The sequence below is a fragment of the Bos javanicus genome, chromosome 6, assembly GCF_032452875.1.
Source record: "Bos javanicus breed banteng chromosome 6, ARS-OSU_banteng_1.0, whole genome shotgun sequence".
NCBI lineage: Eukaryota > Metazoa > Chordata > Mammalia > Artiodactyla > Bovidae > Bos > Bos javanicus.
Genome location: NC_083873.1, coordinates 15,837,018 through 15,861,965, shown reverse-complemented (window position 1 = coordinate 15,861,965; position 24,948 = coordinate 15,837,018). Strand labels below are relative to the sequence as shown.

At 39.8% G+C, this 24,948-nt stretch overlaps 1 protein-coding gene across 1 annotated transcript in view; it reads left to right on the top strand.

Annotated features, from left to right (window-relative positions):
* Positions 1-24,948, top strand: part of EGF (epidermal growth factor) — a 102,825-nt gene that overhangs the window by 24,517 nt on the left and 53,360 nt on the right. Inside the window, 7 exon segments of the mRNA XM_061419399.1 lie at positions 1,305-1,308; positions 2,088-2,265; positions 2,670-2,695; positions 2,698-2,896; positions 7,183-7,385; positions 18,700-18,825; positions 20,498-20,620. Coding sequence (XP_061275383.1) covers positions 1,305-1,308; positions 2,088-2,265; positions 2,670-2,695; positions 2,698-2,896; positions 7,183-7,385; positions 18,700-18,825; positions 20,498-20,620 — 859 coding nt within the window.

The window sequence follows — 24,948 nt, the reverse complement described above, 5'->3', positions numbered from 1 at the left end:
TATTCAGAAGTCCCCAAAGGAGAAAGTGAGGATGTCAATGTAATTTCGGAAAGATGTAAGTTTAATAAGCCAGATCACCTTTTCATGATTAAGACAGATTATTTATTTTATCATCACTTTCTATTCTAGTGGTCTTCAGGTGGTGGCAATTTTGCCTCCAGGGGACCTTTGGCAATGTCTAGAAACATTTTGGTTGTCACAACTAGAATGGGGAGAAGAGAGAATGTGTTAGAGGCCAGGGGCACTGCCAACCATCCTACAATATATGGGACAGTCCCCCAAACCGAGAATTATCAGGCCCTAAACATCAGTTCTGTTGAGGTTGAGAAGCCCTGTTTTATCTGTTTAAAATCTGTCATGGGTTTTTGCACCTGAAATTTAGGAAGAAATTTTTTTTCCTTCTCAAGGTGTTTGCATGCTAGGAAAAAAAAAAAAAATAAAGCAGGTGATATAGCAAAATATTTTGGTTCAAGCACTTTTCTTTAATCTTTCTTCTTAATTAGTAAAACCCTTAAATGAGTCCTAATAGAAATGTTTTCTCCTGGAAAGTGAATTATAGAGAGCAGGTAGCTTCACGTTCAGTATTTATACCCAACACAAAGTACCCACTGTTTGCTTTTGTGCTTTTGTTTAATTTTTGTTTTTAAGCAAAATTTTCACCCTCCTAAAGCCTTCAATTAGGTGATAATTTGTTTTATCACATCTCTAATACTTGCTAATCTCACTTTTAACAAAAATGGCTACTCATTACTCTCCAGCCATCTGTAGACTAGCTTCAAAATCTTGAGTTTAAGAATCTGGAGGGTTTACTGTCAGAGAACTGGAAAAAAGCATTAGATAGTTGGGAATTTGTGGCAAATCATTAGGAACAGATTGGCCTGAAGCCTAAAATCCACTCGTATCAGTCCCTCCTTTGGGTTAAAACATTGCTTATAGAAGATAACCATTAAAAAGCAAACAGTTTACCTGCGTGAATTAATATATTAGCAACTGATTAAATGGATTGGCTAGATTACTTTGTATGAGATGTAGGAATAGCACAGATTCTGGAGACTGATTTCTGCCCAACTCAGTGTTCAGTGACTTCATGTTGGTAGCTGAAAACCACAGATTGTGGGACTATTTCCACCACGGAAATTTGCTGTGGTGCAAACCAGGGCTTCCTCCCATCTCTCACCCTCCACCCTGTTAAAGGACTGGTTTACTTGCACAGCCTGAAATTAGAAGAGGTTTAGTTAAGTTGTTTTTATCATGAGAAAACATAAAGAAAAGCCCTGCTATGAGGACCCTGAGGTCATAGCCAGAAGGGTGGGGACTTGTAGAAAGAGCAGGACCTGGTGGAGGAGGTGCTAGAAGAAAAGTGGGGGTCCCAACGCGAAATCCACTTCATGACCCTATGCACAACCTCCAAGGCAGTCTTGCTAGAATTTAGCAAAGCTTGAAATTGGATTCAGGTGAGAATCTGGGAAATTCCACTGGCAAATGGAATTGAATAAACTGGAGAATCCCATGGATTCTGCAGCCTGGTAGGCTGCAGTCCATGGGGTCGCTAAGAGTTGGATACGACTGGGCGACTTCAGTTTCACTTTTCACTTTCACGCATTGGAGGAGGAAATGGCAACTCACTCCAGTGTTCTTGCCTGGAGAATCCCAGGGATGGCGGGGCCTGGTGGGCTGTCGTCTATGGGGTCGCACAGAGTTGGACACGATTGAAGTGACTTAGTAGTAGTAGTAGTAGTAGTAAGATAAAATTGAAATTCTGCCATTACTGTAGTTAAAATTGTTCACAACTATGACTGACTGTGAATAAATTTTCATTTAGAGAGATAATTTTCATTTTAGAGAATTAATTTTCGTTTCAAAACTGATATAAATACTATGCCCAGAAATATTCATATGGGAGAATGAATATAGCTGCATCTGAATAATGGCACAGTATCTACGAATAGTTTATCATTTAAATAATTTTGGGAAAGTATAAAAATGACAATTACTTAAAACAATAAACCTAGTTATATAAAAATAAACAATTTTGTTGTGAATGGAGAAATACTAATAACAATTTAAAATTTTGGTTTTACGGAAAGTATACAATATAGATAAAAATGTTTCAGGAATGGCAATAAATTGGATCAATGAAGAACTTATTTGGTCTAATCAACAGGAAGGAATCATTACAGTAACTGATATGAAAGGAAACAATTCCTGGGTTCTCTTAAGTGCCTTAAAATATCCTGCAAATATAGCAGTTGATCCAGTAGCAAGGTAAATTCTGTTGGCTTTGGACATTGAAATATATTTCAAAATCTGATGAAAAGTCAAGGAATCATAACATTTTGACTCAACGGGGCCTCCTGATTGAGACAAAGACCCTCTTTTACGGTGCACAAATCCCATTTTCAATAGGGCATTTGCCTGGATTTGGAATCGAAGCAGGCTCCCTCTACCAATAGCATCTTGACTACCAAGGTTTCCCACTAGAGAAGCAAATTCTCTTTCTAACTTGAAATAACATGGAATTGCAATAAGTATTTGTTGAACTGAATTTTCATTCAAATGGTCAAACTCATCCTGTGCAGACATCTGGGGACTACTGAAACACTGAGAGAGTCAACCATTTAAGTGGCCTGACACTCACTGAAGTGTCTCTGTGCTATGTTGGCCCTCAGTTTTATGTTTTGGTCTTCAGAGGTGGCTGCAGCCTTCACAGAGCAGATCTTGGTGGTATGGAAGTGAAGCTTCTGTTAGAGACATCAGAGAAAATAGCAGCTGTATCATTGGATATGCTTGATAAAAGGCTCTTTTGGATTCAGTACCATAGAGGAGGAGGTGATCCTCGTATTTGTTCCTGTGATTATGACGGGGGTTCTGTCCTTTTTAGCAAATATTCCCTGAGGTAAGTTTTGCTTTTGGTGTAAAATAAAACACTTGCCATTTGGAGTTTGTGTGATAAATGAATTTTATTTTTGTCAGCTAAACTGGTGTAGTGGTTTAGCACAGATTTGGAGGTCCAAAAGACTTGAGTTCAAGTCCCAGGTATACCATTTATTAGGTGAGTGACTTTGATAGGTTGCATGACCTCTCTCATCCTGCTTCCTTTAATGCAGGTATTGGAGAATGGAGAAAACAGAAGTGCCCACTGAACTGAAAAAGTATCTTGAGATTGAAAAAGAAGGCAGGCCACTGCATACAATCAGTGGATCAGTATATTTTTGGGTAACTTACAGGGTGGGATCAGGTGGACAATGATCTGAAAGCATTTGTAGCTGCACTCCACACTGTGAAGGGGCCACTGAGACAAGTATATAGTTAACCTAGGGTCTAGGAGTACATACTTGGAAACAGGAAGTGCATTCCTAAGTCAAGAGGCATGAAGGAATAACTTAGCCTTGTGGGTGCTGGAAATACAACAATGAAGGTCCTCATCACTTTTTGGTGACTAACAGAGCATAGAGACTACTCGATCCTAATGACTATTAAACCGTATCTGTTGATTACAAGATGCACTGGAGAAGGAAATGGCAACGCACTCTAATATTCTTGCCTGGGAAATCCCATTGACTGAGGAGGAGGAGCCTGACGGGCTATGACCCATGGGGTTGCAAAGAGTTAGACATGACTTAGCGACTGAAAAACAACAACAATTAATTGCAAAGCCCTTGACAACAGAAGTTATTTGCTGCACAGTACAGTCCTGACTAGGGTAGGCTCAGTGGAAAGACAGGAGAAACTATACAGTCCTGATATGTTATCAATTATGCTGACAGCCATACAGTGGGGATAATTTGTTCTTGCCCAGTTGCTAGATCATATCCAACTCTTTGTGACTCCATGGACTGTAGTACACCAGGCTCCTCTGTTCCCACTATCTCCTAGAGTTTGCTCAAATTCATGTTCATTGAGTTGGTGATGCTATCTAACCATCTTATCCTCTACTGCCCCCTTCTCCTTTTGCCTGTATTCTTTCCCAGCATCAGGGTCTTTTCCAATGAGTCAGCTCTTCACATCAGGTTGCCAAGGTATTGGAGCTTCAGCATCAGTCCTTCCAGTGAATATTCAGTGTTGATTTCCTTTAGGACTGACTGGTTTAATCTCCTTGCAGTCCAAGGGATTCTCAAGAGTCTTCTCCAGCACCACAGTTTGAAAAGCATCAATTCTTCAGCACTCAGCCTTCTTTATGGTCCAACTCTCATATTCGTACATGATTCCTGGGAAAACCATGGCTTTGACTGTACAGACATTTGTGGGCAAAGTAATATCTTTGCTTTTTAATATGCTATCTAAGTTTGTCATAGCTTTCCTTCCAAGGAGCAATTGACTTTTTTTTTTTTCAATTTATTTATTTTAGTTGGAGGATAATTACTTTACAATATTGTAGTGGTTTTTGCCGTACACTGATATGAATCATCCATGGGTCTTCATGTGGTTCCCATCCTGAACCCCTCTCACACCTCCCTCCCCATCCTATCCCTCTGGGTCACTTTTAATTTAATTTCATGGCTGCAGTCACCATCTGCAGTGATTTTGGAGCCCAATAGAATAAAGGCTGTCACTGCATTCACTTTTTCCCCTTCTATTTGCCACAAAGTGATGAGACCAGAAGCTATGATCTTAGTTCTTTGAATGCTGAGTTTCAAGCCAACTTTTTCACTCTCATCCTTCACCCTTATTAAGAGACTGTTTAGTTCCTCTTCACTTTCTGCCTTTAGAGTAGTATCTGCGTATCTGAGGTTGTTGATATTTCTCCCAGCAATCTTGATTCTAGCTTGTGATTCATCCAGCCTGGCATTTCACATGATGTACTCTGCATATAAGTTACATAGGCAGAGTGACAATATACAGCCTTGATGTACTTCTTTCCCAATTTTGAACCAATCAATTGTTCTATGCCTCATTCTAACTGTTGCTTCTTGACCCACATACAGGTTTCACAGGAAACAGGTAAGGTGGTCTGGCATTCCCATCTCTTTAAGAATTTTCCAGTTTTTTTGTGATTCATTCAGTCAAAGGCTTTACCATAGTCAATGAAGCAGAAGTTTTTCAGTGGGAATAATAGTAGCACCTATTTCTTGAGATTATTGTGAAGATTAAGTAAAGAAATAAATAAAAGTAACTGTACAAAAAATATCTTCACGACCCAGATAATCACGATGGTGTGATCACTGACCTAGAGCCAGACATCCTGGATTGTGAAGTCAAGTGGGCCTTAGAAAGCATCACTAGGAACAAAGCTAGTGGAGGTGATGGAATTCCAGTTGAGTTATTTCAAATCCTGAAAGATGATGCTGTGAAAGTGCTGCACTCAATATGCCAGCAAATTTGGAAAACTCAGCAGTGGCCACAGGACTGGAAAAGGTCAGTTTTCATTCCAATCCCAAAGAAAGGCAATGCCAAAGAATGCTTAAACTACTACACAATTGTACTCATCTCACACGCTAGTAAAGTAATGCTCAAAATTCTCCAAGCCAGGCTTCAGCAAGACATGAACCATAAACTTCCAGATGTTCAAGCTGATTTTAGAAAAGGCAGAGGAACCAGAGATCAAATTGCCAACATCCACTAGATCATGGAAAAAGCAAGAGAGTTCCAGAAAAGCATCTATTTCTGCTTTATTGACTATGCCAAAGCCTTTGACTGTGTGGATCACAATAAACTGTGGAAAATTCTGAAAGAGATGGGAATACCAGACCACCTGATCTGCCTCTTGAGAAATTTGTATGCAGGTCAGGAAGCAACAGTTCGAACTGGACATGGAACAACAGACTGGTTCCAAATAGGAAAAGGAGTACGTCAAGCCTGTATATTGTCACCCTGCTTATTTAACTTCTATGCAGAGTACATCATGAGAAACGCTGGACTAGAAGAAGCACAAGCTGGAATCAAGATTGCCGGGAGAAATATCAATAACCTCAGATATGCAGAAGACACCACCCTTATGGCAGAAAGTGAAGAGGAACTCAAAAGCCTGTTGATGAAAGTGAAAGTGGAGAGTGAAAAAGTTGGCTTAAAGCTCAACATTCAGAAAATGAAAATCTGGCATCCGGTCCCATCACTTCATGGGAAATAGATGGGGAAACAGTGGAAACAGTGTCAGACTTTATTTTGGGGGCTCCAAAATCACTGCAGAGGGTGACTGCAGCCATGAAATTAAAAGACGCTTGCTCATTGGAAGGAAAGTTATGACCAACCTAGATAGCATATTCAAAAGCAGAGACATTACTTTACCAACAAAGGTCCGTCTAGTCAAGGCTATGGTTTTTCCTGTGGTCATGTATGGATGACCACAGTTGGACTGTGAAGAAGGCTGAGTGCCGAAGAATTGATGCTTTTGAACTATGGTGTTGGAGAAGACTCTTGAGAGTCCCTTGGACTGCAAGGAGATCCAACCAGTCCCTTCTGAAGGAGATCAGCCCTGGGATTTCTTTGGAAGGAATGATGCTGAAGCTGAAACTCCAGTACTTTGGCCACCTCATGTGAAGAGTTGACTCATTGGAAAAGACTCTGATGCTGGGAGGGATTGGGGGCAAGAGGAGAAGGGGACGACAGAGGATGAGATGGCTGGATGGCATCACCAACTCGATGGATGTGAGTTTGGGTGAATTCCGGGAGTTGGTGATGGACAGGGAGGCCTGGCGTGCTGCTATTCATGGGGTTACAAAGAGTCGGACATGACTGAGCGACTGAACTGAACTGAACTGAACTGAAGAGTATTTGGCTTATAGTTTTCACATGCTGGTTAGTTTTTTTTTAATTGTTATGTCCTGTGGTTTGTAAAAAATCTATGTTTCATTTGATTTCCTATCTTGCCAGCAAGTAATCTAGCTGCCTTTAGCAAGAGCAGAAATTTGGCATGTGAAAGTGATGAAACCAGCAATCCACTCTTTTCCTGTGTCTGTTTTCTTCTGTATTTTATTTTCACCACAATTACATGCTGAGTAGCAAAAAAAAAAAAAAAGAAAAAGAAAAAATGAGATAATGGATCTGAAGCTAAAAATATATCTTATTAATTCAGATTATGGCTACACAAATACAAATTTAAACTTAATGTTTGTTTCTAACCATAAATGAGAAACGATTAAAAATGTAGGTGATTAAAATTCAGACCATAAGTTGAAGTGAAACTTTAATAAATCCAGGAGGAAATATTCTGCCATTCTTTATGCTTTTCTCCTGTTGTTTTAGGCACAATCTGCTTGCAGAGTCCTTCTTTGGAGATTGTATCTTCTATTCAACATGGAAAAAGAAGACAATTTGGATAGCTAACAAGCACACAGGGAAGGATATGGTTAAAATCACCCTCAACTCATCATTTGTGCCACCCAGTGGAATTAAAGTGGTTCGTCCACTCGTATAGCCCAAGGCAGAGGGTGATGCTTGGGCATCTGGTGAGTCATCTTTGACCTCAAACAAGGTCCGGCACGTACTCCCCACTTCTCCACTTACTCAAGACAGACATTTAGGAATCATCCCTGATTTCTCCCACTACCTCACCCCAATTTTCAGCCTACTGCCAAATCCTTTCCATTTTACATTCTAATTTATCTCAAATGTCCACTTCTCTCTTCCACTGCCACCACCATAGTCCAAAGAGCTGGCTTGTCTTATCCGGCCTGTTGGAGCAGCCACTTAATCTTTTCATTTTCTCCTCTTGCTTATAAATGGTAAATCTGATGGGTTAACTCCTCTACTTAAATTCCTTCAAAAGCTCTCCTTTGCAGTTAGATTGTAATTTAACGTGTAACCAGGCCTATCACTATTTGGCCAATTTGATTTAGCATTCTTTCCCTCTCCCCTCATTGGACTCTAACACAAAGCTTCATGTAGTTGCTCAGACACGCCAAGCAAAGGGGCACAGTGGATGTACATATTCAGGCTCAGCTCCCCTTTGCCTCTCAAGGCCCACGTTTATCTGCCTTCTGAGCATTTCTACTTGGATTTCTTGCAAGTGCTTCAGGCACAGAAGGAATGACTGACTCACTTACTTTCCCTTCCCTTTTGCCAAGCTCTTTTCCCTCCAGTATCTGGTTGAAGACCTCCAGGTCTAGGCCTCGATAAGTGGCATTTAATCTCCATATCCCTAGGCATAGATCCATCCCTGTGAGATCACTCTCCAAAGCCTAGCAATTCCACCACCTACTGGCTTGTGCTCCTCTCGGCAGCTCTCCATCCCTGGGGGCCACTTCATTAGTGTCCCTGACTCCCTCTGCCATGCTGCAGGGGGCATCACCCTTCAAAAAGGAGAACCCAATCTTGTCATTCCTGGGTCAAAACACTCAATTGCCAGTAATAAAACCCAGTCTCTTTTTTATTGAACTGGTTCACAGGGCCCCTGTTTCTCAGTTTCATTTATCGTCAGGGCTGCAGCCATCCTCAAAGTTTTGATTTTTCTCTTAGCCTAGGAGGCATGCTTGCTCTCTCCTCCAGCTTTTCAGCATGATTGGGAACACGGTTTCTCCTTTTTTTTGGCTGCACGGCTTGCAGGATCTCCATTTCTTGAGCAGATTGAACCCAGGCTGAGACAGTGAAAGCCATGAATCCTAATCACTATTCCTTGGTGGTTCAGAAGGTAAAGAATCCGCCTGCAGTGCAGGAGACCTAGGTTCAATCCCTGGATCAGGAAGATCCCCTGGAGTAGGAAATGGCAACCCATTCCTGTGTTCTTGCCTGGGGAATCCCATGGAGAGAGAGCCTGGAAGGCTATAGTCCATGGGGTCACAAAGAGTTGGACATGACTGAGCAATGAACAATTTCTTTCACTTTCTTTCAGACTACCAGGGAACTCCCTGGGAACACTCTTTCTAATTCACAGCAGTGACTTACTCTTCATCCTCTAAGAAGTAGTAATAGCTCCAAAATCTCTTCTTTCAGGAACCCCTTCCCTGACCAGCTCACTGGAGCCTCAGTAGCTCTTTTCAGAAAATAACAGATTTCCCATCACAGAGCACTTATCATGGTTTGCTGTAATTGTCTGACTTCCTCAGCTTCCTCCTGTGAAGACAGAGAATACAACTCTCCATTGTATCTCCAGTGCCTGCTGCTGCTGCTAAGTCGCTTCAGTCGTGTGCGACTCTGTGCGACCCCATAGACGGCAGCCCACCAGGCTCTCCCGTCCCTTCGATTCTCCAGGCAAGAACACTGGAGTGGGTTGCCATTTCCTTCTCCAATGCATGAAAGTGAAAAGTGAAAGTGAAGTCGCTCAGTCGTGTCCGACTCTTTGCGACCCCATGGACTGCAGCCTAGAGAACATTTAATAAACTGTAGTAGGTAAAAAAAAGAATTAAAAAAACACCCTTTGACACCTTCTCCCCTAAATAATACCACAAGGAACAAGTTCTAAAGATATTTAATATCTGAGTACATGCTGCCTTCCTTACATGTTATAACACCTACCCCAACTCTTTACTAGATAGTCTTCAGGGGGCTGCTCCCTTTTGTATATTATGAATGAATCCCAGTGTTTTAAATCAATTTTCCCTGCAACAGATCTTTGCAGCTCAGCTCTGTGCTGTGCTTTAGTCACTCAGTCGTGTCTGACTCTTTGCGACTTCATGGACTGTATAGCCTATTAGGCTCCTCTGTCCATGGGATTCTCTAGGCAAGAATATTGGAGTGGGTTGCCATGCCCTCCTCCAGGGGATCTTCCCTGGAGGGTTCAAACCCAGGTCTCCCTCATTGCAGTAAGATTCTTTACTGTCTGAGCCACTAGGGAAGCTCTAGTGAGAGTCTTTTTCAATCTTTTAGACTCCCTTGTGCTTCAGAGACTTTTTAAAAAAATTCCTTAGTTAATTGGTCTAGGTTTCAGGGAAAAAGATCTGAGCTAGGAATAATAGATTTGGGGATCACATAGGCTGCTGAATAGGAGATAAAATAGAAAAATGGCACAGGTTGTAGTGCTCTTAGAAATAATAGGAATAGTCATGACTATAGAATGGGTGCAGAATGATCTGCTCTGGGCTATGTTATCTCATTTATCTCATTTAATCTTAGTATTAGTCGCTCAGTGTCCAACTTTTTGTGACCCCATGGACTGTAGCCCGCCAGGTTCCTCTGTCCATGGGATTCTCTAGGCAAAAATACTGGAGTGGGTTGCCATTTCCTCCTCCAGGGAACCTTCCCAACTGTATATAAAGGAGACTTCATTAATGTGTATTAGAGGATACCCCAGGTTAACCTGTTATAGAAAACTGTCTCTTGAGTCTTTAAATTCTATACCAGTTCTATAACTCTGGTTGGCCGATTGTTTGTTTCTTTATCTAGGTTTTAAGCTGAATGATGTGGGGCTATTTGTTTCCATCAACCTGATTGTGAATCTAAAGGCACAGTTGAAACGTCTATTTTTCATGCCATCCTCAGAAGAGATTGCTGCAGATCTACTCTATGAGTCTCATTCTTTTCAGCTTACAATACAAATAGCTTATTATTTTTTGCAAGCTATGTCTTATAATAAAGTAGTGCTGAAAAATTAAATAGAAGAGTGTGCAGTTGCCATATACGCTACGAAAATGATTTGCTGGTTGTGATTTTTAAGCTTGATTCTAAATAGATTTATGAAGAATGGCACTTGGAAGACGTGGCTCAAATTTTGCTATTTAAGCTATCTTGAAATTATAGGCTCACTCTCCCTAAAATTTCAAAAAGTGTAGAGCTTAGGCTCTTACGGGTATAGCAGTGATAAAAGCTTTCATAGTCATTTCTAAAAAGCAACGCTTCCTAGTTTTCTGTCTCCAATGGTTCTCTAATATATTTAATCTTAACCACCCCACAAATCATGTGATTATTAGTACATTTTATGGGTTAAAAGCTGAGGTTCAGCAATGTCACAAATGCTTGTTTAAGGTCACACTGGGGTAGACCTGGGCGTTGAACCCAGGCAGACTGACACCATGCTGCCGCCTCAACTTACCCTCGCTATTGTCTATAATTTCATATCTTAGATTTGCCTAACTTGTTCTGGGAAAATCTGTAATTTGGCATATTCTTGTCTATCCATGGCTTGTGGTTAAAAGCTTCAGTTTGCACAGATCAGTGGGACCCAGATCTTATTTTTTCTTTTAAAAATGTTTTCTATTCAGGAACTCAGGAATCAATCTCTCTCTCCCTCTCTCTCTCTCACACACATACACAGAGTCTCTCTCTTTCTTCTCTGGCTCTCTGAAAAGAGACTGACTTGATCTCACGTTTTGTTGTCATGATTAAACCCATGAGGCAACAGTGCTCTTGTGGCTGCCTTGACAGCTGTACAATTACAACCATCCCTCTGTACCCATGGGGATTTGTTCCAGGATTCTCACCAATATTAAATCCAAGGCTGCAATGGTCCCTTATATAAAACAGAATAGTACTTGCATATTATCTAACATCCTTATACTTTAAATTATCTCAAGACTACTTATCATATGTAATACAATGTAAATACTGTGTAAATAGCTGTAAATGCAATGTAAATACTATGCAAACCATCGCAGGTGCACGGCAAATTCAAATTTTGCTTTTTGAAACTTCACAGAATTTTTTTAAAGAATATTTTCAATCCATGGTTGGTTGAATCTGCAGATGTGGAATGCACAAATATGAAAGGCAGATTTTATATGAATCTCAGAGCCAGTGTGGGAATTTTGTATATAATGTTAATGACATTATTTCAAGTTCAACATTCGGGGAATTTGCAACTATAGTTTTGCTGCTCACAGATGTTCTTTTGTAAAAGGTGCAAATAATTCTGCATTCTTCTGTAATTCTTTAAAATGCTGTTTCCAGTTTAAAATTCATAAGAGAATTTCAAGAGCATATTCTTTAGAAAATATAGGACATCTGTCATCAACACTATTAAAATACTTTGCATTCATTTCATGCACAGAAATATTGCTGAATGTCATTAATTCTGAGAGAAGACTTGCTTCTGCCTAAAAATGTACCTGTTTATGAAAGTAGCTAGTGTAGCTAAAGCTGTCCAGGTGCAACTGATTCATTTCGATTATGTGATTGCTAGGGTTTCTACTATAAAACCTTGGGGGTTTTGTGAAACTTCTAGAAAAGAATCATCCTACATATATAAGTATTTTTTTCATGTAGTTTTTCTGAAATTTAAAAATTGTGGTAAAATACATATACAATTTATTATCTTAGGTTTTTTTTTTTTTTTTTTCACTGTGCCGTGTGGCATGCAGGATCTTGGTTCCCTAACCAGGGATTGAACCCATGCCGTCTGCAGTGGAAGTACAGAGTCTTAACCACTGGGTCACAAGCGAAGTCCCTCATCTTAACCATTTTTAGTGTACAGTTCAGTAGCATTAAGTTCATTTATGGTTTGTGTGTGTGTGTGTGTGTGTGTGTGTGTATGCAACCATCACCACCATTCATCTCTGTAAATGTTATCATCTTGTAAAATTGAAACTCTCCACCCATTAAATAACAACTCCCATTTCTGCCTCTCCTCAGTCCCTGGATCCCACCATTCTATTGTTCTTTCTGTTTCAAGGATTTTGACTCCTACTCTAAGTACCTCCTATAAGTGTAATCATGCAGTATTTCTCTTTTTGTGACTAGTTTATTTTACTCAGCACGATGTCCTTAAGATGCATCTGTTTTGTAGCATGTGTTAGATATTTTTTTCCTTTTTAAGCCCGAATAATACCCCATTGCATGTATATCTTCCATTTTACTCACCCATTTATTCATTGATGAATAATTGGGTTTCTTCCACCTTTTAGCTATGGTGAATAATGGTGCTAAAAATGTGGGTATACAAATTTCTTTTGGAGACCCTGCTTTTAATTCTTATGAATTATAGTCAGTAGTGAATTATTGGATCACGTGGTAATCCTGTTTTCAGTTTTCTGAAGGCACATGACACCGCTTTCCACAGTGGCTGCATCATTTTACTTTCCTGCTGATGGAGCGCGGGGTTTCCAGTTTCTCCATGTCCTCGCCTACACTTACATTCTCTGCTTTCATATAGTCTAAATGATCAATTTGAGTACCCAGATCTGTTATAGATCTGTTATTTCTTCTAGAAATCTTAGCAAATTATGGATTTCTATAGCTTCCTAACATTTATAGATAGTTATAGATATTTTCTTAATGATAAGGATCACATTTGCAAAGATTACACACCACTGGGGCAAGAATAGGACTGACTTCAGGCAAAGCTGGGTTTTTTAATGCAAGTTTGCCTTGACACCAAACAGCTGCCTTTTAAATACTTTGAATAGCTCTCTATCATTTTTCTATCTTTCTTGCCGTTGTCTCTTCTTGGTGGTTTCCATATGCCTCGCTGTGGCCTCTGTTTATTCTCTGAGGCTTTTCCCTGCCATTTGTTTGTTGAAGAATCCAGATCTTGTCCCTTAGAATTCCCCACATTCTAGACTTTGCAGATTCTATCCTGTGGTATCATTTAACATGATTGTGTATAACCTGGTGGCTTTGGCCTAGAAGCCTGATCAGATTCAGATTTTTTGCGAGAGTACTCTATAAGTGGTACTTCAGGTAGTACTGTGTGCTGCTAGTGACCGGGCCAGAGGGCATGTAGCGGCTGGGTCTCCATTCTCCTTGTGATGCTCAAAGATAGGTCAGGGATTTAGGTGTTACCAGCCTGGTCAGTCCATTGTAGAGTTTCCTCTCAGCCTTTCATATAATGGCTTTACAAGCTATTGATTATCATTGTCTAGAGCCATTTTTTCATTAGAAGCTTGAAGTAATGACATTCTAATTCTATTACTGCTTTATTAGTTGAAGAACGTTTCCAATCAGGTATATGATTTCCCTGAGGAGCATCTTTTATTAAAAAAGGTAAATTAAATGCTTGATTTAATCTTTCCCTTACTTTATCTGTTTTCAGAATAAAGGGTTAGTGTATCCTCCAGAGGTGAACTTTTTATTTTTTTTGTAAAGCATCTTTATAAATTCAAGGATGTAAAAAATATTTGACATGTTTTTATTCATTGCAGTTATCATTTTTACACTCTAAATTATGCCATCTTTCTTCAAGAAGAGTCATGACATGAGGCATCTAGTGGTGGGAAAAGTGACCAGTAACTAACCCTTAGTGGTCTGCAGTGCTGGGCCTAGGCTGTGTCTGGGCTCAGCAAGAAAGAACTCTGGAATCAGGTAGCCACCGTACCTTGGGTGGAGAGGAGTGAGGGGTGGCAGTGAGGAGATGGGTGGAGGGCTGCATACCATCATCATGTTGTGGGCGGGCCAAGCTCCTCAGAAACAGGTCTAAAATACACAAACACTGAGTGGGCCTTTAGTTAAGGCTCTTCTGTGAGTGAGAGGCATTCATTTTTTAACTGCTCAGAGGCTGTTGATTTGTTTACTTTCTGATTCTTAGGTTTAGATGGATAATGATACCAAGTAGCTAAATTCTGGCTAAGTGATTTTCTACTACAATTAGGAATTGCAATAACACAGAATAACCTTTCTTGTTTCTTCCTCTTTCTTTTCTATTAACAAAGAACTCCTATATTATACTGTTTGGGAGGTTTTTTGAGCAAGGTGAGTGAACCATTGATTCAGGAAACTCACTAATGAAATAGACAATAAATAAATAAAACAAAAATCATGGACATTTATAGAAAAATATACTATGTACATATAATTTATATATTATATAAAAATATAGTATAACATCTGTTAATATGTTAATAACTGATATATATCAGTAGATGGTATATATTAATATATAATATCACTAATATAAATGTGTTTTTCTATAAAACCCATTGTTCTATATACACACACATAAGTATACATACATACATGTACATACACACATGTTATCTGTATTAAGGAGATGGGGTGTATCACTGAAGACTGGAATTTGAGTCCCAGTCCTACCCCTTATTATCTATATGTGATCCTTAAGATACTATTTCATAATCTAAAATGAAGACAATAATTGCTCTACACAGCTCAAGGGCTTGTTATGAAAGTATACATGTGATAATATAAATGCTTTATAAAACATTAGTCAAATTTTGTGACCATTGGGGCTGCTAAATATTTAGTTACAAGAATGACTCAAGTGAATGGTTTCAAATGGAAGAGACTGGAAAGGCTTTGTTGATGACGTGAATCTGACACTGAATTTGAGGTTGAGAAAAAGGTGTGATCAGTGGAAAGAAGTAGGCTCGGGAATCCCACATGTGTTGTTTCAAAACCGGCCCAAGGTAAAAATCTATAGTTTGCTTGGCTGTAGCAAAGCTCATGAGGGTGTGCTGGATAGTTATTGAAGGCGCAGGTGGGGGTGGACATTAAATTCCATGATTAAGGAGCTTTAATTTGATCTCAAAGGTAATCAGGCTGCACTTGCTGAGCTCCGGGAGGGGTGTTATCTGAGGTCAGCAGCAGCATTCTGAGTGCTGGCTTCAACCTAATTTGAGGCTAAAGCACAGCAGAAGATTAAGGAGATTAAGCAAAATACAGCTCTCAATCCTCTGTTTTGCCACTTCCTAAAATGGCTTTTAGGTGTTGAGTGAATTCAGGTCACATCATTAACACAACCATTCAGAGTACAATAGTGATTGCTTTTCTCGTATGTTCACCACTGAATAATATTGTATATTGTTAATAAGTATCAGTAAAACCATCAGCATTGTGGTATAGTAAAAAGAGTACTGACCATCTGTTTGAGTTCTAACTCTGAGGTTGACTGGATATTCAAGGAAAAACCAAGGAAGGGAGTTACGTTGCAGGTTTCACTAGCACAGACTTTTGTGCATGTTTTCCAGATGTTTGTAGCACCCCTGTGTGGTAAAAGGCACCAGGTTAGGTACTACCTGGACTATAAATGTGAATGGGATACATGCCATATCTTCAAAAGCTTATTGATTAATGAAAAAGAGATACATACATGCACATGCATATACATATATAACTGTGATGATAATGGCAATGTTAATGATAAGAACACACAGAAGAGCAAGTAAGAGGTAATAGAAAAGTACAAGAAGAAAAGAGATAAATAACAATGGATATAGATGAAAGAGCAATTTCCTGTACCCTAGACACTCACTGTTTTCCTCAGAAATCAGTTTGAATATCCCTTAACATTTATAAGCAGTAATTAAGGTTTGAGAATCTTTAAACATGTAAACTTAGAGGAATTTACAACAAACATCTGATTCTGTATAGAACCATAATGTTTTTTTCAGTGAGAGATTTCAGGGGCTATCTACTTCAACACTTTTATTTCATGGAAACTGAAGTCAAAGAGATAAAGTGATTTTATATAAAAGCAGAACTGAGACAGAACTCAGTTTTCCCAACTCTTAAGTGCAGTGGTCATCTATCATGCTTGGTTTGGAAAGATTTTTATAAAAGATATTTATAGGAAGCATGATTCCTCAATTTTTTGTTACCTTAAGAAAGTGGTAGCACTTTGGTGGTATTAAAAGGCTGAATCAGACCTTTCTGGATTTTTGTTGATTTTCACTTGTAAATATTATAAAAAGTACAGTTAAGACAATCACATGCTCTTTTTTAGAAATTGAAGTAGGTACATTTTGTCTCCAATATGTCTTTGAGTTTCTGACTTTAATCACTTACTTTAAAAACTGGGTCATTTGGTTCTTAATTTTCTTAATTAAGATGTTGATATGTGAAGCATGTGGGACCATGAACAATGTAACTAAATGTGTAATTGGCATAAAAACTGTGGACAAGAAACAAAAATTTTAGAATCAATATCCAAAACTATGCCGTGTAAATCTTACCTGACTTGGTAGTATTGCAGTAGTATTAAACAATCAGAAATATTGTGCATTTAACTCTATCAAGAGATCTGAGTAAACAAGTTTAACCAGAGAAATAACACAGATTAGCTAAAAGGAGGTGTTGGTAACTTAGGTGAAAGTGGGATGTTCCCTTAACATATTAGGCCAGCGTTGCTTAAAATGTGCTGTGAAGAGTCCTACCATCACAGTTGTTCTAGATTCTGGTGAAGATGAGCCTTTTCCTTCATTTATCAGGTCAGAATCTCTAGAAGGTGACATGCCCCCCACGAAACCTCAATGTACATTACAAACATTTTCAAGGGGACAAGACTATGTTTTCAACATGTGATGCTTTGGGCTTCTCAAGTGGCTCAGGGGTAAAGAACCTGCCTGTCAATGCAGGAGACCTGAGTTCCATCCATGGGTTGGCAAGATCCTCTAGAGAAGGAAATGACAACCCATTCCAGTATTCTTGCCTGAAGAATCCCATGGACAGAGGAGCCTGGCATGCTACAGTCCATGGGGTTGCAAGGAGTCGGACACAGCTTAGTGACGTATGCACGTGTGATGGTTTGTTGGTCAAGGAATGTGTTTAGTGACTTGAAGTAGAAGGAAAGGGGCAGAGTCAGAGTTAGGTGCCATCATTCTAGGTACTAATAGATGAACAGAGACCAGGAAAACAAACCTACATGGAGGACAGCTTAGGCCTCTCGCACTGCCGTGCTTAGGCTCTCGCTGACTGGTTGCTTGTGCTTGTTTCTTTCACAGAAGGCTGGGTTTTCAGTGGTCCTTTCCGTAGGTCCTTGGCTCCTCACATTACTCAGGCTGTCACTGATCTCAGTTATGCCAGGACTCCTGGTCCATGGCCCCAATCCTCTTCCCCTGCCGTCTCCTATTGCCAGGGCTCTGGCCTCCAAAATGAACCTTGAGAGCTGCCCTCAAACTCAAGCTTATCCCATAGTATTTCATAAAGTCATTAAAATTGGCAGAAAAAAAAAATGAGGAGCAAATTATGATAGGGATATATGTGTTGCCAGTTTAGCCCAGGACTCCGATAACCAAAGGTACCAGGTTGGCCATTTGTTGTTCAGTGTGTTTAGCTAATTTAACCCAAACACCTACCTCACTGAGCAGATTTTACTACTCACACTGGGCTATTTTATGAAACAAGAAATGCTGGCAGCAATAAACTCAGAAATTTGAGGATATGACATATAGCAATAGAATATATTGTCTTAAAGATGCTGTTCTTTACATAATGACCTTAAAATAGATAAATATATAGATCTGACCTGTAAATATACTTAAGAAATTGTGTTCTTAATTTTGTACCTTTTTTGCTTCTTAAACATACTTCATTTTCAGCATTTTCAACAAGAAACAGCATCAGAAAAACAAAAAACATTTGTTTTGTGCCTTGTTTTTTTAAATAAATACATATTTTCATAAAAGCAGGTCAAGAAGATAAAGCTATTAAGTTGTACTTAGTGTTTATAACCCAAAGAATGACATTTCCATTTAATTGTATGTCCTAACCTGAGAACTAGGACTTCCCTGTTTGCTAAGACAGTAAAGAATCTGTCTGAAATGCAGGAGACCCGGGTTCAGTCCTTGGGTCAGGAAGATCCCCTCGAGAAGGGCATGGCAAACCACTCCAGTATTCTTGCCTGGAGAATCTCACGGACAGAGCAGCCTGGCAGGCTACAGTCCATGGGGTCGCCAAGAGCTGGACACGCCTGAGCTACTAACATACACACTTTGTTCCTCCTGAGAGCTACTGTAGGAGGAGTACAATTAGAGAAATAAATGGGCTTTGGAATGCTGAGTAATCTGGGCTATGGTTTGACCCTAGAGCAGTGCCACCACTGTGAAACAACACTCCTGCTGATGTCGCAGGAAGACTGGAGTTCTTAAGAACCAGGCAGGGATCATGTACCATCCCTGTCAAAACACACCTCTGCACCAAATTAACTGTCTTCTCTTTTAGATCAGAAACTCTGCAAACTGAAGAAAGGTAACTGCAGTGGCCGCATGTGTGAGCAAGAGCCTAAGTCCCAAGTGTGCACGTGTCCAGAGGGATACACTTTAAGCCAAGATGGAAAGAACTGTGAAGGTAATCTGGTGAGCGAGCTCAGCTCAGCTTAGCCAGTGGCTGGTCTTGCGTGGGTCATCAAGAGCTTCAGTGTGAAACCAAATTCAAATTTCCTCATATTTTCCCCCCAGAAAAGGAATGTTATTTTTCCCCCCAATTTTAAAGCCTTTGTAGCACTTTCAGCTCTCCTTTATATCTTCTGTTCCTAGATAAAATACTTTCAGAGGCTACGCAGGGATGAATATAAGGCAGGAATTCTCTGAGTGGACTCCATGGACCTCCATGGGTTTGGTTTGATGGTGTGCAAAATGTCAGTATTGTCAAGTTTTTTAGCTCTCTTAAGAGATCCTCAAAGAGTATGTGATTCCCACATCTCATCATGTAACCGTTTGTTCAGGATCTTGAAAGACTGTGCCAGGGCCGGTTATATTAGGCTTTTCCTATTTTGAGACTCCAGACTCAATGTAATGAACCTAGGGAGAAATGCTGTGTCCCTTCTCCTGGGAGGGCCAGTGAAGTACTGACAAAAAGAATTCAGTGGAATTAGTTGGGATGAGACTTTAGGTAAACCTGGGTTCTTCCTGTTAATTGTGGCCCCCTGCTTACATGGGACCAGTAGATGAGAGCCATTGCATAGAACGGTGATCTGGAAGGCTGGGTTTCAGCCAGAGTAAAACTGCTGGGGAATGTTCCCAAGTTTAGGTAAAGGACCCCTGTCAGCATTGAGAAGGCTGAAGAGCAGAGCGTGGGATGTCTTGTCCTTGTCAAGAACTTTCCATGGGCCTTCCTTAAATGGCTATATCTTTTCAGGGGAAATAGTGCTACTTTATCTCAAGAGTAATTTTGATATGAAAATCTATATTTGAAAGAATAAACTGTGACAGTTTAAATGGTGGCTTTCGGGATAATTGAACTTTCTCTTTTTTTTGCTTTCTATATTTTTTTAAAATTTTATTTTATTTTTAAACTTTACAATATTGTATTGGTTTTGCCAAATATTGAAATGAATCCACCACAGGTATACATGTGTTCCCCATCCTGAACCCTCCTCCCTCCTCCCTCCCCATACCATCCCTCTGGGTCGTCCCAGTGCACCAGCCCCAAGCATCCAGTATCGTGCATTGAACCTGGACTGGCGACTTGTTTCATACATGATATTATACATGTTTCAATGCCATTCTCCCAAATCTTCCCACCCTCTCCCTCTCCCATAGAGTCCATAAGACTGTTCTATACATCAGTGTCTCTTTTGCTGTCTCGTACACGGGGTTATTGTTACCATCTTTCTAAATTCCATATATATGCGTTAGTATACTGTATTGGTGTTTTTCTTTCTGGCTTACTTCACTCTGTATAATAGGCTCCAGTTTCATCCACCTCATTAGAACTGATTCAAATGTATTCTTTTTAATGGCTGAGTACTACTCCATTGTGTATATGTACCACAGCTTTCTTTATCCATTCATCTGCTGATGGACATCTAGGTTGCTTCCATGTCCTGGCTATTATAAACAGTGCTGCGATGAACATTGGGGTACTTTCACCCCTTGTCAGAGTAGCAAAAACTGTCTTGCTGCAGTCAGTTATAGCAGGCAGAGGTGTGAGATACCCTACTTATTGCTCATGTATTAATGATACTACAATTTATTTCCAAAAATTACCTTCTGACTGTTTTGCTGTTGCCATGGTGTAGATGTCAGTGAGTGTGCTTTTCGGAATCATGGCTACACAGATGACTGTGAAAATATCCCTGGATCCTATTACTGCACATGCCCTGAGGGATATGTCCTGCTTCCTGATGGGAAATGGTGTCACCGTAAGTCACAAGTGTTAACTACTTTATTCCCTCCATTTTCAGGGTTTATAATATGTCTATGGTCTGGCTTGGTGGCCTTTGATCAGTAGTATATATCAGAATTAACTTGGAGTTTTATCTTGGTTTGTTTTTTAAAAACATAAGTGACTAGATGCTACCCAAGACTTGTTAAATCAAAACCTCCATTAAGCATGTACTTATATATTTTACTGTTTATCTATTTTATTATATTTCATTATATATAGCTAAAAGATAAGCATATAAAAATATAATCATAGTACACTATTACATCTAAAAAACTGTTTTCAAGTTATCTTAAAAATATTTTTAAGTAGTTGATTTATTTGACTAAATATGCAAACAGGTTCCTTGTGTTGTGTTAGCAAGTATTTACTGAAGAAACTATATTTTTTTTCCTGCAGAATTTCTCATACTCTGGATTTTATTGAACACACTTCTATGATGTCCCTGTCTTCTGAACACTTGTAGCCAGATCTGCAGTCTTAATCAGATTAGACTTTGAAATTTTGACAATAATGCTTCATTGGTATGTTTATACTCCCATCAGGAGACACATAACATCTGGTTGTTTCACTTTTTGACATTTGTTCTAAACTGTGGGCAGTTTTACTGAAGAAAAAATATGCACGATTTACTTTTCACCAGTCCGTTCTGGCGTTCTTCTAGTGATATCAGAATCACCTGGGTCAATAATAGCCAGCGTGCATGTTGCCAACCCTTTTCAGTCAGTCCCCACCAAAGTCCTCCTGCCCAGCATCACTAATGCCAATAGAAAGAGACCTAGTTTGGTTCAGCAGCAAAGGAAAGCCTTATTGATCAGAGATTGGAGAAATGTGAGCTGACCTGCATAGTTCTGGCTCCCCCAATAGGCAGGGCTGCTTTATAGGGTTCTCAATAGCAGGGTAGGGGGTAGAGTTTCCACTGGGCCTCCTGGCTGCGGTAGTGCTCACACTCCAGCTCTCTCTGCTGGTCTTAGGGTTTGTGTACATGGCCTGTCTCTACCACGTTGAACTGAGCTACTGAACACAGTGCTTCTGCGTGAGGTCCCCTGCAGTCCAGGGAGCTGCAGTATCAGGCACAGTAGTTCTTCACTGGGAACCCTAATACCATATGTTATGCACAAGGCCCCCTATGGGCAACTGAAAAAAAAATAGCTCAAAGAAGAGTTTGTGTATGTGCTCAGTTGCTAAGTCATGCCTGGCTCTTTGCAACCCCATGGACTGTGGTGCGCCAGGTTCCTCTGTCCGTGGGATTTTCCAGGCAAGAAAACTGGAGTGTGTTGCCATTGCCTTCTCCAGAAGATCTTCCCAACCCAGGGATCGAACCCACATCTATTGCTTGGCAGGTGGATTCTTTACCACTGTTCCATCTGGTAAACCCAAAGAAGAGGTTAGACCTTATTACCTAGATTCTTTCTTATCCCCCCCAGCACCTCCAAGGACCCCTGTGGGCTTTACCAGTGACATACATGCTGTGGATTTTCAACATTCTGCTCCCAATTCACTATCACTGCCACTGCAGTGGTGGCCACCAGTTTTGACCAACATGGTATAGTACTCTATTTCAGATTTCCATTTGTTTCGGGCATTTGGCATTTGTTGGTAAGGATGACTGGTTTCTTCTTACCTTATCTGAACATTTTCAGAGTCTGCTTGTACCTGCAGCACCGACTTTCCACTTGTTATAACAGGTTGGAGCCTAGAACTGATCGACTTCAGCAACTTTTTTGTCTTCTTTTGGATCACCATCTTTCTGCCATAGGTGCGGGACTGCCCCTAACCAAGAGCAGCTGCCACAATGACTGGGAGCAAGAAAGAGCCTAGTCATCTTTCAGGGAATGGTTGTAGCAGCCGTGAACACTCATTTCCTGGTTCCATTATTTTATCAAGGGATTTGAATGGTGATATCTAGTTCTTATATTTCTTTTAAATTATTAATTATAATACTTTTATAAAGAAAATGTACTCTCATTAACTATTTGGTTACTTCAAGTTACGATTCTTACAGATAAGGCAGTATAAATCTTGGATTTTTTTTTCTGTATTTAGAATAATGGCTTGGTTCTTTAACACCTTTCAAAGGTGCCTGATGGCTTTTTAATTTTATTTTTTATTGAAGTATAGTTGGTTTGCAATATTATTTTGTTTCAGGTGTTCAACTACGTGATTCTCTTATATATGTATATGGGCTTCCCTGGTGGCTCAGACAGTAAAGAATCTGCTTACAATGTAGGAGACCTGGGTTCGATCCCTGAGTTGGGACAACCCCCTGGAGGAGGGCGTGGCAGCCCACTCCAGTATTCTTGCATGGAGAATCCCATGGGCAGAGGAGCCTGGTGGGCTACAGTCCATGGGATCCCAAAGAGTTGGATATGACTGAGTGACTAAGAATGCTCTTCTATTATAGTTTTTTGGGTATTGAGATATGAAATACAATTCTCTAAATTTTCTGTTTATCTATTTCATATATGGTGGTATGCATCTGTTAATCCCATGTTCCCAGTTTATCCCTACCCACCCTCCCCCTTTGGTAACCCTAAGTTGTTTTCTATGTCTGTGAGTCTGTTTCTGTTTTTCAAATAAAATCATTTGTACTATTTTTTAGATTCCATATATCAGATCAGATCAGATCAGATCAGTCGCTCAGTCGTGTCCGACTCTTTGCGACCCCATGAATCGCAGCACGCCAGGCCTCCCTGTCCATCACCAACTCCCGGAGTTCACTCAGACTCACGTCCATCAAGTCAGTGATGCCATCCAGCCATATCATCCTCTGTCATCCCCTTCTCCTCCTGCCCCCAATCCTCCCAGCATCAGAGTCTTTTCCAATGAGTCAACTCTTCGCATGAGGTGGCCAAAGTACTGGAGTTTCAGCTTTAGCATCATTCCTTCCAAAGAAATCCCAGGGCTGATCTCCTTCAGAATGGGCTGGTTGGATCTCCTTGCAGTCCAAGGGACTCTCAAGAGTCTTCTCCAACACCACAGTTCAAAGCATCAATTCTTCTGTGCTCAGCCTTCTTCACAGTCCAATTCTCACATCCATACATGACCACAGGAAGTGATATCATATGTTTGTCTTCGTCTGAATTACTTAGTATGATAATCGCTAGGTCCATCCATGTTGCTAAAAATAGCATTATTTCATTCTTGTTTATGGTTGAGTAATATTCGATTGTATATACATCTCACATCTTTATTCATTCATCGGTTGCTGGACACTTAGATTGCTTCCATTTCTCGGCTATTATAAATAGTGCTGCTATGAACATTGGAGTGCATGTATCTTTTTGAATTAGAGCTTTTGTTTTTTCTGGATATATGCCCAGTAGTGGAGTTGTTGAATCATATGGTAACTCTACCATCTGAGCCATGTAAAGAGTTGGACACGACTGAACGACTAAGCACACACATGGTAACTCTAGCTTTAATTTCTTAAGGAACCTCCATACAGGCTGCATCAATTTATATTCTCCCCACCAATGCTTGTTGTCTTTTTGTTTTGTTTATGGTATCCTTTGCTGTGCAAAAGTTTGTAAGTTTAATTAGGCCCAATTTGTTTATTTTTGTCTTTATTTCTTTTGCCTTAGGAGATTGACCTAAGAAAACATTGATGCGATTTATATCAGAGAATGTTTTTCCTGTGTTCCCTTCTAGGAGTTTTATAATGTCGTGTCTTATATTTAAGTCTTTATGCTGTTTTTATTTTTGTGTATGGTGTGAGGGAGTGTTCTAACTTCATCGATTTACACGTGAACACCACTTGCTGAAAAAACTGTCTTTTCTCCATTGTACATTCTTGTTTCCTTTGTGAAAGACTAATTGACCTTGGGTGTGTGGGTTTATTTCTGTTCCATTGATCCATGTCTGTTTTCGTGCTAATACCACATTGTTTTGATTACTGTGGCTTTGTAGTATTTTGTCGAAAATCTGGAGGGATTATGCCTTCCACTTTGTTCTTTTCCTTCAAGACTGCTTTGTCAATTCTGGGTCTTCTGTGTTGCCAAATAAATTTTAGGATTATTTGTTCTAGTTCTATGAAAACCACCATGGGTAATTTGATAGAGATCACAGTAAATCTGTAGATTACATTCAGTAAATTGGCCATTTTAACAATATTGTTAAAATTCTTCCAATCTAAGATCATGGGGTAGCTTTCTATTTCCTTGAATCACCTTTGATCTTCTTTATTAATGTTTCATAGGTCTTGGCGAATAAGTCTTTCACCTCCTTGGTTAGATTTATTCCTACCTATTTTTTTTCCCTGATGTAATTATAAATGGGATTGATTTTTTTTTACTTTCTCTTTCT